The sequence below is a fragment of the Vipera ursinii genome (assembly GCF_947247035.1).
Source record: "Vipera ursinii genome assembly, chromosome: 6".
Taxonomy (NCBI): Eukaryota; Metazoa; Chordata; class Lepidosauria; order Squamata; family Viperidae; genus Vipera; species Vipera ursinii.
Genome location: NC_139515.1, coordinates 87,452,650 through 87,468,267, shown reverse-complemented (window position 1 = coordinate 87,468,267; position 15,618 = coordinate 87,452,650). Strand labels below are relative to the sequence as shown.

General features: G+C 46.5%; 2 protein-coding genes across 2 annotated transcripts in view; both read right to left on the bottom strand.

Annotated features, from left to right (window-relative positions):
- The window catches only part of EXOC4 (exocyst complex component 4), a 733,833-nt gene that overhangs the window by 191,633 nt on the left and 526,582 nt on the right, over positions 1 to 15,618 (bottom strand). The window lies entirely within an intron of this gene.
- LOC310642026 (tubulin alpha-2 chain) lies at positions 704 to 6,183 on the bottom strand (the record flags this gene model as incomplete). The annotated part of the gene is made up of 3 exons (XM_083365403.1): positions 704 to 1,687; positions 3,316 to 3,464; positions 6,003 to 6,183. 3 exons carry the CDS (start codon positions 6,181 to 6,183, stop codon positions 704 to 706), a joined length of 1,314 nt encoding a protein of 437 aa, XP_083221529.1.

The following is a 15,618-nucleotide window of genomic DNA, read 5'->3' as shown; positions in this document are numbered from 1 at the left end:
AGTATGGCTGGTTGGCCCCCTTCATGACTTGTGGACTTCAACTCCCAGAATTCCTGGGTCAGCATGGTTGGATGGCCCCTTTAGGACTTGTGATGTCTGGCTCAGGAATTCTGGGAGTTAAAATCCAGAATTGACAAACAAGCCCTGGAATTCCTGGGTCAGTATGGCTGGATGGCCTCCTTCATGACTTGTAGACTTCAATTCCCAGAATTCCTGAGCCAGTATGGCCCCTTTATTACTTGTGATGGCTGGCTCAAGAATTCTGGGAGTTGAAGTCCACAAGTCATAAAGGGGCCAGCCAGCCATACTGGCTCAGGAATTCTGGGAACTGAAGTCCATAATTGACAAACAAGCCCTGGAATTCCTGAGCCAGTATGGCTGGATGGCCTCTTTATGACTTGTGGACTTCAACTCCCAGAACTTCTGAGCCAGCCAGCAGGCTCAGGATTTCTGGGAAGTGAAGTCCATAATTGACAAACAAGCCCTGGAAGACATACTACCCTTAAGGCGTAATTGCAAAGCTGACTTTATTAGACGCTTAGAAAGGAAAGAACAAACTTTAAGTTCCTAGCAAGTTCCTACAGGATGTGTAACAATGTTGGCTGGTTTGCCAGTGCATTTTCGGGTTAGGCTGACGAGGCCACGATCTTCTGGTGCAGAAGCCAAACCATCCTGAAAACGAAGGTGGTTTTCTTCTAAATGGTCAGTATTCTTGGTCATCTTCGGCATCAGATCCGTACCTGCCTGTATCTTCTCCGACTTCTTCATAATCCTTCTCCAGAGCTGCCAAGTCTTCCCGAGCTTCAGCAAACTCGCCTTCCTCCATGCCTTCCCCCATGTACCAGTGGACGAAGGCCCGCTTGGCGTACATGAGGTCAAACTTGTGGTCCAGCCGGGCCCAGGCCTCGGCTATGGCTGTGGTGTTGCTGAGCATGCAGACGGCCCGCTGGACCTTGGCCAGGTCCCCTCCGGGCACCACGGTGGGCGGCTGGTAGTTGATGCCCACCTTGAAGCCGGTCGGGCACCAGTCGACAAACTGGATGGACCTCCTCGCCTTAATGGCGGCAATGGCCGCGTTGACGTCCTTTGGCACCACGTCTCCCCGGTACAAAAGGCAGCATGCCATGTATTTGCCCCGGCGGGGGTCGCACTTAACCATCTGGTTGGAAAACTCAAAGCAGGCGTTGGTGATCTCCGGCACCGAGAGCTGCTCGTGGTAGGCCTTTTCGGCTGAGATAATGGGGGCGTAGGTGGTCAAGGGGAAGTGGATGCGGGGGTAGGGCACCAGGTTGGTCTGGAATTCGGTGAGGTCCACATTCAAAGCTCCGTCGAACCTCAAGGAAGCGGTGATGGAGGACACAATCTGTCCGATTAAGCGGTTGAGGTTGAGGTAGGTTGGGTATTCAACGTTGAGGTTCCGGTTGCAGATGTCGTAGATGGCTTCGTTGTCCACCATGAAGGAGCAATCCGAGTGCTCCAGGGTGGTGTGGGTGGTCAGGATGGAGTTGTACGGTTCCACCACGGCGGTGGAAATCCGTGGCGCAGGATACACAGAGAACTCAAGCTTAGCTTTCTTCCCAAAGCTCATCGAAAGGCGTTCCATCAGGAGAGAGGTGAATCCTGAACCCGTGCCTCCTCCGAAGCTATGGAAGAGCAGAAAACCTTGGAGGCCACTGCATTGCTCAGCCTGGAAGAGAAGACCCTAGCGTAAGCTCCTTGTAGGACTTGCTTATGAAGCATTGAAGCTGTGGAGAAAAACGTGGTGTGGGACACATGTGGGAGAAGCCCTCTAGGACAGGACCACACATTGTGGTAAGAATGGAAAACCAGGATGAACTGGGTAGATCAAAGCTTGGACTCCATCAGAGTTCAGTAGATCACGGACAACTTTGGACTTTAGCCTTGACTAGTAAGGATCGTGGTTCAGAGTCCTACTTGAATACTAAGTTGGACCAGCAAGGGCAAGGTGGTCCTCGGGATCCAACCTTTTATTACGTGTCCTCCCTGGGTCAAAAAACAGTGTGACCTAGTGGTTGGGTTGAGAATGGAGATTATCCAGAGGTTGCTAAATTACGGGTGTTTATTGACAAGGGGATGCTCAGATGAGTTGGAAAGTTGTTGGGTTAGGAAGAACACCACGTTGAAGCAATCATCAGGGCTGGCCTGTATCTAAGGCCAGTGTTGGTCGACCTTGGGAATTTTGAGATGGGTTGGACTTCAACTCCCAGAATTGCCCAGCCAGGGGAATTCTGGGAATTAAAGTCCACCCATCTTAAAAGTCTCAAAGTTGACAAATGTAGAGCGATCTTCACTTTGAGAGGTCAACCAGGACAACACCTCAATCTATACTTCTTCTTCAGCTGCCATGTCACTCAGGCTTAGGGGCTTCAGCCTGTTCAGACAACCTGCTGGACTAGGCTAATACAGGATTGAATTTTTGAGGGTCAGTGGGTTGTACGAACCAGGTCATTCTGGGAGAATGAACACAGACCCTTCCCATTCCCTTAATGGCCCACCAAGGATGTTCAGCGTAATGCTCAAGAGTTGGGATGGTGGGAATTCACAACCTCTGGAGACCCAGTGTCCTTAGAGTAGGCTTCCTCAACTCAATAAGACTAAAAGGTAAAGGTAAAGGTTCCCCCGCACCGCCAGTGCTCATCTCCGTTTCAAAGCCGAAGAGCCAGTGCTTGTCCGAAGACGTCTCCGTGGTCATGTGGCCGGCATGACTAGACTCCAAAGGCGCACGGAACGCTGTTACCTTCCCACCGGAGTGGTCCCTATTTTTCTACTTGCATTTTGACGTGCTTTCGAACTGCTAGGTTGGCAGAAGCTGGGACGAGTAACAGGCGCTCACTCTGTTACGCGGCACTCGGGATTTGACCCGCCAAACTGCCGACCTTCTGATCGACAAGCTCAGCGTCCTAACCCACTGAGCCACTGCGTCCCTCAATAAGACTACAGCACCCATAATTCTCAAGCATCAGACAGGAATGATGGGAGCAGAGCCCAGGAGATCCTATATGGATAAATCCTGAAGGAGTGCGGCTTTATATTTATTATTTATGCATTTAGACTTGCCTTTTCTCTGACATCTTCAGGAAATCTCCATGGAAGAGGCTATAAAAACTCCCCCTAAAAGGTAGGCTGGCTGGTTGAAAGCTAACGAGATTTGTGATTGAGCTGGCACTTGATATGGTTCTTCCACGTTCTAGGCCTGAACTACCCTAGTTCTCTCCTGTTTTTAACTCAAAAGGAGCAGCCTTGGCCCAGCACGGTCTACCTGAGGTGGCCACAGGGAACCGGCGTGCTGCTCACCATTTTGCGAATCCTATCCAGCACGGTGTCGATGATTTCTTTTCCGACAGTGTAGTGGCCTCGGGCATAATTGTTGGCGGCGTCTTCTTTGCCGCTGATCAGCTGCTCCGGATGGAACAGAGAGCGGTAGGTCCCACAGCGGATTTCGTCTGCAGAGAGAGGGATATAGGAGATTAACAAGCCCCGTGCCGGTCTCAAGAGCAAACCGTTCAGATAGGTCGCACCGCACCGCAATTGTCAACTGCCACCTCATGCTTGGGCTCTGCTCTTGCTCAGTGGCATGAACTCGGGGGGGGGGGAGGACTGTATGGGAGGGGGGAGGACTTGAGGGAAAGTAAAAGTTCATTGCATTTGCCCGAGAAGCTGCTTCAAGGTCGAATGGCTGGGAACGGGACACAGCTGCGTACCCAACCCACGCTTGAAGTCTCCATTCTGGCTTTGCGTGACCCTGCAGGTAGTCCTCGGCTTACAACAGTTCACTTAGCGGCCGTTCAAAGTTACAACGGCACTGAGACCTGGGACCTCTGACCGGTTCTCACACTTACACAATGGTTGTAGAGTTCCTGCGGTCGTGGGATCAAAATTCAGACGCTTGGCAACTGGCTGACGTTTATGGCCGTCGCTGTGTCTCGGGATCAACTTGATCCCCTTTGGTGAGCTAAGTCAATTGGGGGGGGTGGGGCGGGGGGGGAAAAAGCCAGATTCACTTAACAGCCTGGGTTACTAACTTATCAACCGCAGTGATTCACCACAGTGGCAAGAGAAAGACGTAAATCGGGGGGCAAAGCTCGCTCAAGAAAGGTCTCGCTTAACAACAGGAATGTTTGGCTCAATTCTGGTCGTAAGTCGAGGACACGGTATTGACCTCTAGTACAGAGGTCCCCAAACCTTTTGGGCACCAGGGACCGGTTCCGCGGAGAGAAGTTTTTCCACGGACCGGAGGGTGCGTGGTTTTGTGTGCTGCCTGCATCCCGCAGATGGGGCTTTGCTTGTTTGTGCGGACCGGTTGCTGGCGTGCCGTGGCCCGGTATTGGTCCACGGACCAGAGGTTGAGGACATCTGCTATAGTAAATTATACTTTTCTCAAGAAACGGAGATAAGGATAGGTTCGAGCAGGTCTGACAGCAAAGGTATCCTGGCTGAAATCCAAGAACCCCATTTACAAGGCTCCTGACTCAATTGCTCGGTCTTCATTCTGGCAAGATTCCGTTTATAGGGGTGTCACAATACAGGCAATCCTGGACTCACCACCACAACAGACCCCAGATTTCTGTTGCTGAACGAGACAATTATGAAGTGTTTCTCCCCCATTTCCACCCCCCCCCTCACACACACACACTTTTCTTGCCAGAGTTGCTAAGCGGATCGTTGCGGTTGTTAAAGGAGTCACACGGTTGTTAAATGATTCTGGCTTCCTCCATCAACTTTGCTTGTCGGACGTTCGCGAAAGGGGATCACGTGACACACACACACACCACCCACCCGAGGACGCTGCAACCGTTATAAATGTGAGTCAGTTGCCAGGCTTCCGAATTTTGATCACGTGACCGCGGGGATGCTGCGACGGCCGTAAGTGTGGAAAACGGTCATAAGTCACTTATTCCAGTGCCTTTGTAACTTTGGTCACTAAATGAATGTTTGTAAGGCAAGGACTACTGTATTCCCAATCCATCCATCCTTCCTTTCTTTCCAACATCTTTTCCTTTTTTCCTTCCCTCCTTCCATCATCCTTTTATCCATCCATCCTTCCTTCCTTCCATCCATCCTCCCATCTATCCACCTATCCTTCCTTCCTTCCTTCCTTCCTTCCTTCCTTCCTTCCTTCCTTCCTTCCTTCCATCCATCCATCCATCCTTCTATCCTTCCTTCTTACTTCTTCCATTCATCCATCCATCCATCTATCCATCTATCCTATGCTTCCATCCATCCTTCCATCCATCCTTCATTCCTTCTTTCTTACTTCCTTCTTCCATCCATCCATATATCTTTCTATCCTTCCATCCATCATTTTTCCATTTTCCTTCCTTCCTTCCTTCCTTCCTTCCTTCCTTCCTTCCTTCCTTCCTCCCTCTCTCCCTCCCTTTCTTCCATCCATCCATCCACCCATCCTTCTATCCTTCCTTCTTACTTCATCCATCCATCCATCCATCTATCCTATGCTTCCATCCATCCATCCATTCTTCTTCCTTCTTTCCATCTATCCTTCCATCCCTCCATCCATCCATCCTTCATTCCTTCTTTCTTACTTCCTTCTTCCATCCATCCATATATCTTTCTATCCTTCCATCCATCATTTTTCCATCTTTCTTCCTCCCTCCCTCCCTCCCTTCCTTCCATCTATCCTTCCTTCCATCCATGCTTCCATCTATCCTTCCTTCCATCCTTCCATCCATCCACCCATCCTTCTATCCTTCTTTCTTACTTCTTCCATCCATCCATCCATCCATTCATCCATCCATCTATCCATCTATCCTATGCTTCCATCCATCCATCCATCTTTCCATCCATTCTTCTTCCTTCTTTCCATCTATCCTTCCATCCTTCCTTCCATCCATCCATCCTTCCTTCCTTCTTTCTTACTTCCTTCTTCCATCCATCCATATATCTTTCTATCCTTCCATCCATCATTTTTCCATCTTCCTCCCTCCCTCCCTCCCTCCCTTCCATCCATCCCCATTGCCCAGTACCTATCACTGTTGGTTCCAGATCTATAAACACAGCTCGGGGAACATGTTTCCCAGCCCCCGTTTTGCAAAAAAAGGTCTCAAACGAAGCATTGGCTTGGCTCGGCCCGTTGGTGTTGGGGAGGGTCCCATCCGGCAGAATGCTGTGTTCCAGGCAATACAGCTCCCAGCATCCGTTTCCCATTTGGACCCCGGCCTGACCGACATGGATGGAAAGACACTCCCGCTGCAAGAGAGAGACGTACGGAGAGCATGACACACCAATCCCAACCGGCAGGGCTCCCCGATCTTGGCAACTTGAAGACTTGTGGACTTCAACTCCCAGAATTCCCCTGCTGCCATGCTTTAAGATGGGCAAACTTCAACTCCCAGAATTCCCCAGCCGCCATGCTTTAAGATGAGCGAACCTCAACTCCCAGAATTCCCCAGCCGCCATGCTTTAAGATGAGCGAACCTCAACTCCCAGAATTCCCCAGCTGCCATGCTTTAAGATGAGTGGAATTCAACTCCCAGAATTCCCCAGCCACCATGCTTTAAGATGGGCGAACGTCATCTCTCAGAGTTCCCCAGCTGCCATGCTTTAAGATGAGTGGACTTCAACTCCCAGAATTCCCCAGCCGCCATGCTTTAAGATGAGCGAACCTCAACTCCCAGAATTCCCCAGCCACCATGCTTTAAGATGGGCAGACCTCAACTCCCAGAATTCCCCAGCCGCCATGCTTTAAGATGGGCGGACCTCAACTCCCAGCATTCCCCAGCCAGTTAGGCTAGCTGATGTCCACACAACTTAAAATTGCTGCGTTGTGGCTAGGGCATTCTGGGAGTTGAAGTCCGCCCATCTTAAAGTCGCAAGGTTGGAAGAGACTGTTGTAGGGACACAAGACCTACAACAGTGAGAATTTATCTAGCCACAGGAGGCTTTTAAGAAGAGACTGGACATCCGCTCGTCTGAAATGATCTAGTAGGGTCTCCAGCTTGAGCAGGGGGTTGGACTAGATGACCTCCAAAGGTCCCTTTCCAACTCTGTTCATCTATGTTCAATCTTCTTTCAGCTTAAGACTGTCAGGTTTTCAAAGTCTTTCCCCCTAATTTGGGCATTGCAGCCGTCAGTCCACGAGAGGGGAACCTGGGTGGTCTTATGTCTCCCAATGAGGGGCTCTGCGGCCCCCTCCCCACAATATTGCTGAGCATTCAGTCTCCATATCTATGATCTGTTGCAACCCACAGCCAGCAAGACTAAGATTAAAATGTTCTTTCACCACCACCCCCCGCCCACCATCCCTGACTAGTCATTATTTTATTTATTAAATTCTGATCCCACCTTTATAAGGAACGGAAGGCAACCAAACAGACCACCTTCGCCTTCTTTATTTTTTTTTCCGGGGCAATTTATTTATTTTTTTATTTTATTTTATTTTATTTTATTTTATTTTATTTTATTTTATTTTATTTTATTTTATTTTATTTTATTTTATTTTATTTTATTTTATTTTATTATTTTATTTTATTTTATTTTATTTTATTTTATTTTATTTTATTTTATTTTATTTTATTTTATTTTATTTTATTTTTTTATTTTATTTTATTTTATTTTATTTTATTTATTATTTTATTTTATTTTATTTTATTTTATTTTATTTTATTTTATTTTATTTTATTATTTTATTTTATTTTATTTTATTTGTATACCGCCCTTCTCCCGAAGGACTCAGGGCGGTGAACAGGGCAGTGCATGTTAAAAGACAAAAGACAAAAATTAAAAGAGATTAAACAAAATGCCCACAACTCTTACAAAAAGTTAAAACACATTAATTTATGACCAATCCGCAGCATAAACCACCTTCCCCCAACTTAACTTGGTTTAATTCATGCTAACATCGCTCCAGTGCCTTCCAAGATCACACATACCATGGTGAGAAAAGACACTTCCTGCGGGCGTTTTGTTTTTCTGGATAAAAGAATTCTGCCATCAGCATTCCACCGGCTGCATTTTTCCCCGGCCCCCCCCTCGCCTGGGACTTTTATAACAGAAGGCAAATGGACACAGCTGTAAAGAATGCACCGATTTAAGAGCGCAGCTCCCATTCCAAGAGATGTTTGGCTGAGTTCGCACAACAAGCAACATCTGGCTTGCAGGGGTGGTTGATTTGGGGGGTCGTTTTGGTTGCTTTTTAAAATGTCATTTTTTAAAATATAATCTTGCTAAATGTTGTTTTTATTGTTTAATGTGTTGCTAGTTAGCTAGCATTGATGACTTTCCCTAGTTTGGTAATGAAACGTGTGGAAGGAAACCACCCAGCTCAGAGAACGCCAAGGACCTCACCATCCTCCTCCTCCTCCTCCTCCTCCTCCTCCTCCTCCTCCTGATGATGTTCCCTAGTTGGGTCATGAAACGTCTGCAAGGAAACCATGAAGCTCAGAGAGCACCAAGGACCCCACAATTGTAATTGTCCTTCCTCCCCCTCCTCCTCCTCCTCCTCCTCCTCCTGATGATGATATTCCCTAGTTGGGTCATGAAACGTCTGCAAGGAAACCACCAAGCTCAGAGAACACCAAGGATCCCACGGTCTTCCTCCTCCTCCTCCTCCTCCTCCTCCTCCTCCTCCTCCTCCTCCTCCTCCTCCTCCACCTCCTCCTGATGATGATGATGTTCCCTAGTTGGGTCATGAAACATCTGCAAGGAAACCATGAAGCTCAGAGAGCACCAAGGACCCCACAGTCGTCCTCTTCCTCCCCCTCCTCCTCCTCCTCCTCCTCCTCCTGATGATGTTCCCTAGTTGGGTCATGAAACGTCTGCAAGGAAACCATGAAGCTCAGAGAGCACCAAGGACCCCACAATTGTAATTGTCCTTCCTCCCTCTCCTCCTCCCCCTCTTCCTCCTCCTCCTCCTGATGATGTTCCCTAGTTGGGTCATGAAACGTCTGCAAGGAAACCACCAAGCTCAGAGAACACCAAGGATCCCAGGGTCTTCCTCCTCCTCCTCCTCCTCCTCCTCCTCCTCCTCCTCCTCCTCCTCCTCCTCCTCCTCCTCCTCCTCCTCCACCTCCTCCTGATGATGATGATGTTCCCTAGTTGGGTCATGAAACATCTGCAAGGAAACCATGAAGCTCAGAGAACACCAAGGGACACCCCCCCCCCGAAAAAAAAGTTGTTAGCTGCTCAAAGTCACGTTTGTGAGGTGTGTGGTCATATCCATCAATTGAATAAAAAAACAAATTTTGGCCGTGTTGTCAACGAGGTTATTTTATTTAGTTTCCTCTGGTTGTTTGGCTGGAGCCCAACATGTGATGTTGCCATCATGGTTTGTTGACTTCAGTTTAGCCCTCTTGGAAGCAAAAGACCGCCAGCCTCATAGGGTTGAATGTAGACATCTTTTCTCGGAAGCCCAGTCTGAGGTTGGATTCACACGGTATGTGCAAACCCTGGTTTGGTTAATCATAGTTTTGTGAAGGAGGAATAGTTGGTTGAGTTTTGCCAACAAGCCAAAAAGCTAAGCCGTAAATATGGCTTGTGAATGATCATCACACGATGCACACAGGCCCCCTGAGGTGAAGTCAACCAGGTTAGATTAAGGTTTAGTGGACAATGTGAAGCAGGCCTGCCTCTGCCATGGGAAGATGTGATAAAGAGGATCATGCTGGAAAAAAAATATGATCTTATGTAGACATGGCATTGCCCATCCATGTGACTGTGTTCACACAATATGCTTAACTGGGTTAATAGCAGAATCCCCACAATCGGCTAAACCTGGTTAGTTTTAGCTTTGTTTTGTTTTTGTGGCAAGGTGGATAGTGAGGTATCTGGCGTGTTTGGGTATTTTATGGCTTAATGCAAGGAGTGTCCAACCTTGGCAACTTTAAGATTGGTGGACTTCAACTCCCAGAATTCCTCAGCTGACTACAACTCCCAGAATTCCTCACCAGTCTTAAAGTTGCCAAAGTTGGACACTCCTGGTTTAAAGTTTTATGCAAAGCCAGAAAATGAGTTAGTAACTGGGTTAAGTATGCCGTTACCCGACATTATTTATCGGAAGTTATTCCCACTGAATTCAACAGCCCAGGACCTTCTAATTTTTTTAACTGAAGACTCAAGCAACATTTTTTAATTTTTTAATTTAATTTTAATTCCATTTATATCCCGCCCTTCTCCGAAGACTCAGGGCGGCTTACAAGCTTACAAGCATACTTGAATGTGGTTTAATTAAGTGGAACACATGAAAGGGCCTGAAGATTTTGTATCCCAAGCTGTTCCTCAGTGATTACAACCAGCCATGGCAGGACAGGGAAGTGTCAAAATCGTTTTATCTCCTGACTTCACACCTGTGGCGAAGGGTGTTTAAAGGCCGAACGGTTGTTTCAGGTTTGTTTTTAATTGCTTGTTTGTTCTACACTGCTCATTCTCATTGTGAGAAGGGTGGCAGTGTGCATTTGAGGAGAGATAGATAGATGATGGCTAGATGATTGATAGATAGGTGACTGTTATAGATGATTGATAGATGATGGATGGATGGATGGATAGTTGGATAGATGGATAGACAATGGATAGATAGATGAGAGATAAATAGATGATAAATAGATAGACAAACAGACAGATACAGACAGACAGATGATAGGTAGATGATAGAGGAAAGATAAACGATAGATAGATAGATAGATACCGGTAGATAGATAGATAGATAGATAGATAGATAGATAGATAGATAGATAGATAGATAGACAGACAGACAGACAGACAGACAGATGATAGGTAGATGATAGAGGGAAGATAAATGATAGATAGATAGATAGATAGACAGACAGACAGACAGACAGACAGACAGACAGACAGACTGATGGTAGATATGTATAAATACAACTGGATGGATAGAATAGATGGATGATACAGATAGATAAAATGAATAGGTGGATGGAATAGATGGAGGAGAGAATAGCTAGCTAGATGATAGACAAATAGATGTAGATAAAATGCATAGATAGATAGATAGATAGATAGATAGATAGATAGATAGACAGACAGACAGACAGACAGACAGATGATAGGTAGATGATAGAGGGAAGATAAATGATAGATAGATAGATAGATAGATAGATAGATAGATAGATAGATAGATAGATAGATAGATAGACAGACAGACAGACAGACAGACAGACAGACAGACAGACAGACAGATGATAGATGATAGATAGACAGATGATAGATGGAAGATAAATGAGAGAGAGAGAGAGAATGATAGGTAAACAGACAGACACACAGACACACACACAGAGAGAATGGGTAGATAGATGGAAATAAGAACTCTTAGTTTAGCGATGCTTTGAAATTACAATGGCACCAAAAAAAGCGACTTATGACTGATCCTCGATCAACCACCGCACTATGGAGGGAAACTAATCAAGGAGTGAAGCAACCTAAGAACTAAGAGGAAATTTCCTGACAGTTAGGACCATTAACCAGTGGAACAACTTGCCACCACGTTGTGAATGCTCCAACACTCTAAGTTTTTAAGAAGAGATTCAACAACCATTTGTCTGAAATGTATAGGGTTTCCTGCCTGAGCAGAGGGTTGGACTAGAAGACCTCCGGGGTCCCTTCCAACTCTGTTATTCTATTCTATTCTATTCTATTCTATTCTATTCTGTTCTGTTCTGTTCTGTTCTGTTCTGTTCTGTTCTGTTCTGTTCTGTTCTGTTCTGTTCTATTCTATTCCTTTTATTCTACTCTACTTTATTCAGTATCTCCATGGTTACATAATCAAAATCAGCCACTTTATTTACAACGGTTTCAGTGTCCTGAGTACAAGTGATCATCATTTGTAACCATCCCAGCCAGCCCAGCTTTCGACAAGCAAAGTCAATAGGATCTGCCAGCTTCGTGAATAACTTCCTGATTTGCTTAAGAACGGTGGCAAGGAAGGTCGCAAAATTGGGCATGGCTCACTTCCGAGCCGCCTTGCTTAGCCACAAAAATTCTGGTCCTGACTGTGGTCGTAAGTTGGATTCAGGTGGCCTAAACTCAGCTGCAAAAATCCAGGTGTCCTCTAGGAAGCAGCAAAATCTTTTCTGCTTCTCTCTGGTGCCATCTAGTGGCTGCCTGAAGGTTTGCAACCTTGATTTCATCAACTTAGCTTACATGTCCACACAAGTAGTCCTTGACTTACAACTAGTTGCTCAGCAACCGTTCAAAGTTACAGTGAACCCCCTCAAATGATACTTATGATTTGTTCCAAACTTTTGATGATTGCACACACACACACACACACACACACACACACACACACACACACACATACACACACACACACACCAGTCACATAATTGCATTTCAGGAGCTTGGCAACTACATTTCTGGCAGTTGTCAGTATCCTACAATCATGGGACTCCATTATATAATTTATTTATTTTTTTGCAAAAGAATGGGGTTTACTTCTGGTTTTTTTTTTTTTTTGCAAAAACGCCCCATAGCAAACAATGGATTCGCTTAGCCACTGTGGTGTTCGCTTAACAAATGTGGATTCGCTTAATGCCCGCTGCATAAGTTGTATAAACAGGCTTGGTAATATGGAGGAGCCACTTTAGGACCATAATGGGCTGGCTCCTTTACAGTCATAAGTCAAGGATGTTGGAACACACCTGTCACATCCGCATGTAACAGGAAGAATAACAGAGTTGGAAGGGACCTTGGAGGTCATCTAGTCCAACCCCCTGCTCAGGCAGGAAACCCTACACCATTTCAGACAAAGGGCTGTCCAGCCTCTTCTTAAATACCTCCAGGGTTGGAGCATTCACCGCTTCTGGAGGCAGGTGGTTCCACTGGTTAATTCTTCTCACTGTCAGGAAATTTCATCCTTAGTTCCGGGTTGCTTCTCTCCTTGACTAGTTTCCATCCGTTGCTTCTTCTCCTGCCTTCAGGGGCTTTGGAGAATAGCTTGACTCCCTCTTCTTTGGGGTAGCCCCTGAGATACTAATGCTATCACATTATCCCTGTCTTTCTCTTCATTAGACAATCATACCTAGTTCCCTTAGTCATTGATCACGATGGTATTAAGGGAATAATAGAGTTGGAAGGGACCTTGGAGGTCATCTAGTCCAACCCCCTGCTCAGGCAGGAAACCCTATACCATTTCAGGCAAATGGCTATCCAGTCTCTTCTTAAAAACTTCCAGTGTTGGAGCAATCACCGCTTCTGGAGGCAGGTGGTTCCACTGGTTAGTTGTTCTAACTGTCAGGAAGTTTCTCCTTAGTTCCAGGTTGCTTCTCTCCTTGACTAGTTTCCATCCGTTGCTTCTTCTCCTGCCTTCAGGGGCTTTGGAGAACAGCTTGACTCCCTCTCTTTGGGGCAGCCCCTGAGATACTGGAAGGCTGCTCTCCTGTCACCCCTTGTCCTTCTCTTCATTAAGCTAAAAAGAAGAGATGCAACCTTGAGTTCTCCTATGCATCCATGAATTGATCACGGTGTGGGGGTGTCCATCGTTCTGCCTAACCTCCCTTTGAATTTATCCATCGGCCCGAGAGATTTAAGCAGGCCCAAAGAGTTCAGTGTATAGATACTGAATTGATGTTGAATTTAATTACGGCAGCGAGACTTTTAGTAGCGCCATATTGGAAGAAGGAGGAACTGCCGACTATAGAAGAGTGGACTTTGAAAGCTTCTAACTTGGCGGAAATGGCAAAGATTTCAGCATATTTGAAAGACCAGTCGCAACAGAGATACATTGTGGAGTGGAGAAGATGGATCGAATATATTCAGAATAAATGTGGGACTAAAAAGTTTCATGTAGCATTTGAAGTAGTAGTGGTTTTATATGATGTATTATTAGTTAGTTGTTATTTGTGAGTAATGTAGTTATGTTTAAGGAGAGTTAAAGTGCGATAGAATTTAATGTTTTATTTCTGTTTGTTAGCATATTTTAGCTTAAGTTTGTAAAGTTTATACCCTGTATTCAGCTCTGGGAAGTCGGGGAGGGGGGGAGGGGAGGGGAGGGTTGGGGAGAGGGGAGGAGGAGAGAGTGAGTTTTACTTTTTCCTTTTAAAAAACATACTGTCAAACTTTTCAATTAAAAAAAAAAAGTTCAGTGTAGGATCAAATCCACAACTTTCCATCCAAAAATGTTGGTCACACCTTGTTTGGAAGGTCAACTTGTGGCCAGATCTGCCCATATTTTTTTTTCATTTTTCCAGGCTACCGTTACTCCTTCTAATAAATCATCGCAGCCGGGGCCGGACGTCAAGGGAATTCTAGCAAAACAGAACAACCGTTAAAATGAGTAGCAATCCTCAGTGGGCCTGGGAGAATCCTAGTGTTCTGTACCAGCCTGCTACTGGCCCTGCAGAAAAGGCAGGGACAACCCCTTTACAAACGGCAAGAGGCTGGAATTACGCCTGCCAAATTTATAGCTACAAAAACAAACAAGACACGAACCAAGAAACAGGAGCTTTAAGAAACAGGAACTATCCAAGCGGTTGCCTTCAGCAAACCAGCCCTCCCCACACATTCCCCTTATATAAAGTTCAGGGCATGGCTTCTCTCTGCCTCCTTCCGAGGAGCCCCATTGCCTTCCTCTGTTTACTCCTAATTGACTGCCTCCTGCGTCGGGCGTCCTTGAACAGGGCCAGCTGTGGGTCATCTTCATCCACGCTGTCAGGCTCACACAGCTGGGTCTCCGTGGTGACCAAGTGGGAGGGGCCTGGCTGAGGACTCTCATCAGCAAGATCTTCAACCCCCTCAGCAAGGTCTTCAACACCCCCCTCCTCCTCTGAGTCGTCCGACCCAACTGCCGAACCCACAGGCTGACCCTGAATCACAACACTTAGCACAGGTGGTCCTCGTATGTACGACCGCAATAGAGCCCAGCGTTTCTGTTGCTAAACGGGACAGTTGTTAAGTAAGCTTTGCCCCGTTTTACAACCTTGTTTGTTACAGCGATGAAGTGAATCCCTTCAGCTGTTAAGTTAGGGAGGCTGTTGTTAAGGGAATCCGTCTTCCCCATTGTCGTCGTGTGTCAGCAGGTGGTAAAAGGGGAACCCGGGACACTGCAAGCGTCATAAATATGAGTCTCTTGCCAGGTGGCTGCCCTGTCAATGTGGCTGGGAGTGTTCTTTGTGGTTTTAGGCTGTTGTTTAAAAGGGTAAGCCGTGTGTATGTAAACAGGGACTAAACCCTTCTCCTTTCTAGCACTGATGCTGTTACCTAGTTTGATCATGAAACGTCTGCGAGAAAGACACCAAACTCAGAGAGCACCAAGGATCCCACAACTCCTCCTCCGCCTCCTCCTCCTCCTCCTCCTCCTCCTCCTCCTCCTCCTCCTCCTCCTCCCTGCAAACCCTACTCGCTTCTAGCACTGATCATGTTCCCTAGTTAGGTAATGAAACATCTGCATGAAAACCACCAAACTCAGAGAGCATCAAGGACCCCACAGTTTTTCTCCTTCTCCTTCTCTTCCTCCTCTCCTCCTCCTCCTCCTCCCCTCCCTCCCTCCCTCCCTCCCTCCCTTCCTTCCTTCCTTCCTTCCTTCCTTCTTCTTCCCCATTCCTTTTCTTTCTCCTCCTGTCCACCCCCTTCTAACACTGATGATGTTATCTAGTTGGGTCATGAAACATCTGCATGAAAACCACCAAGCTC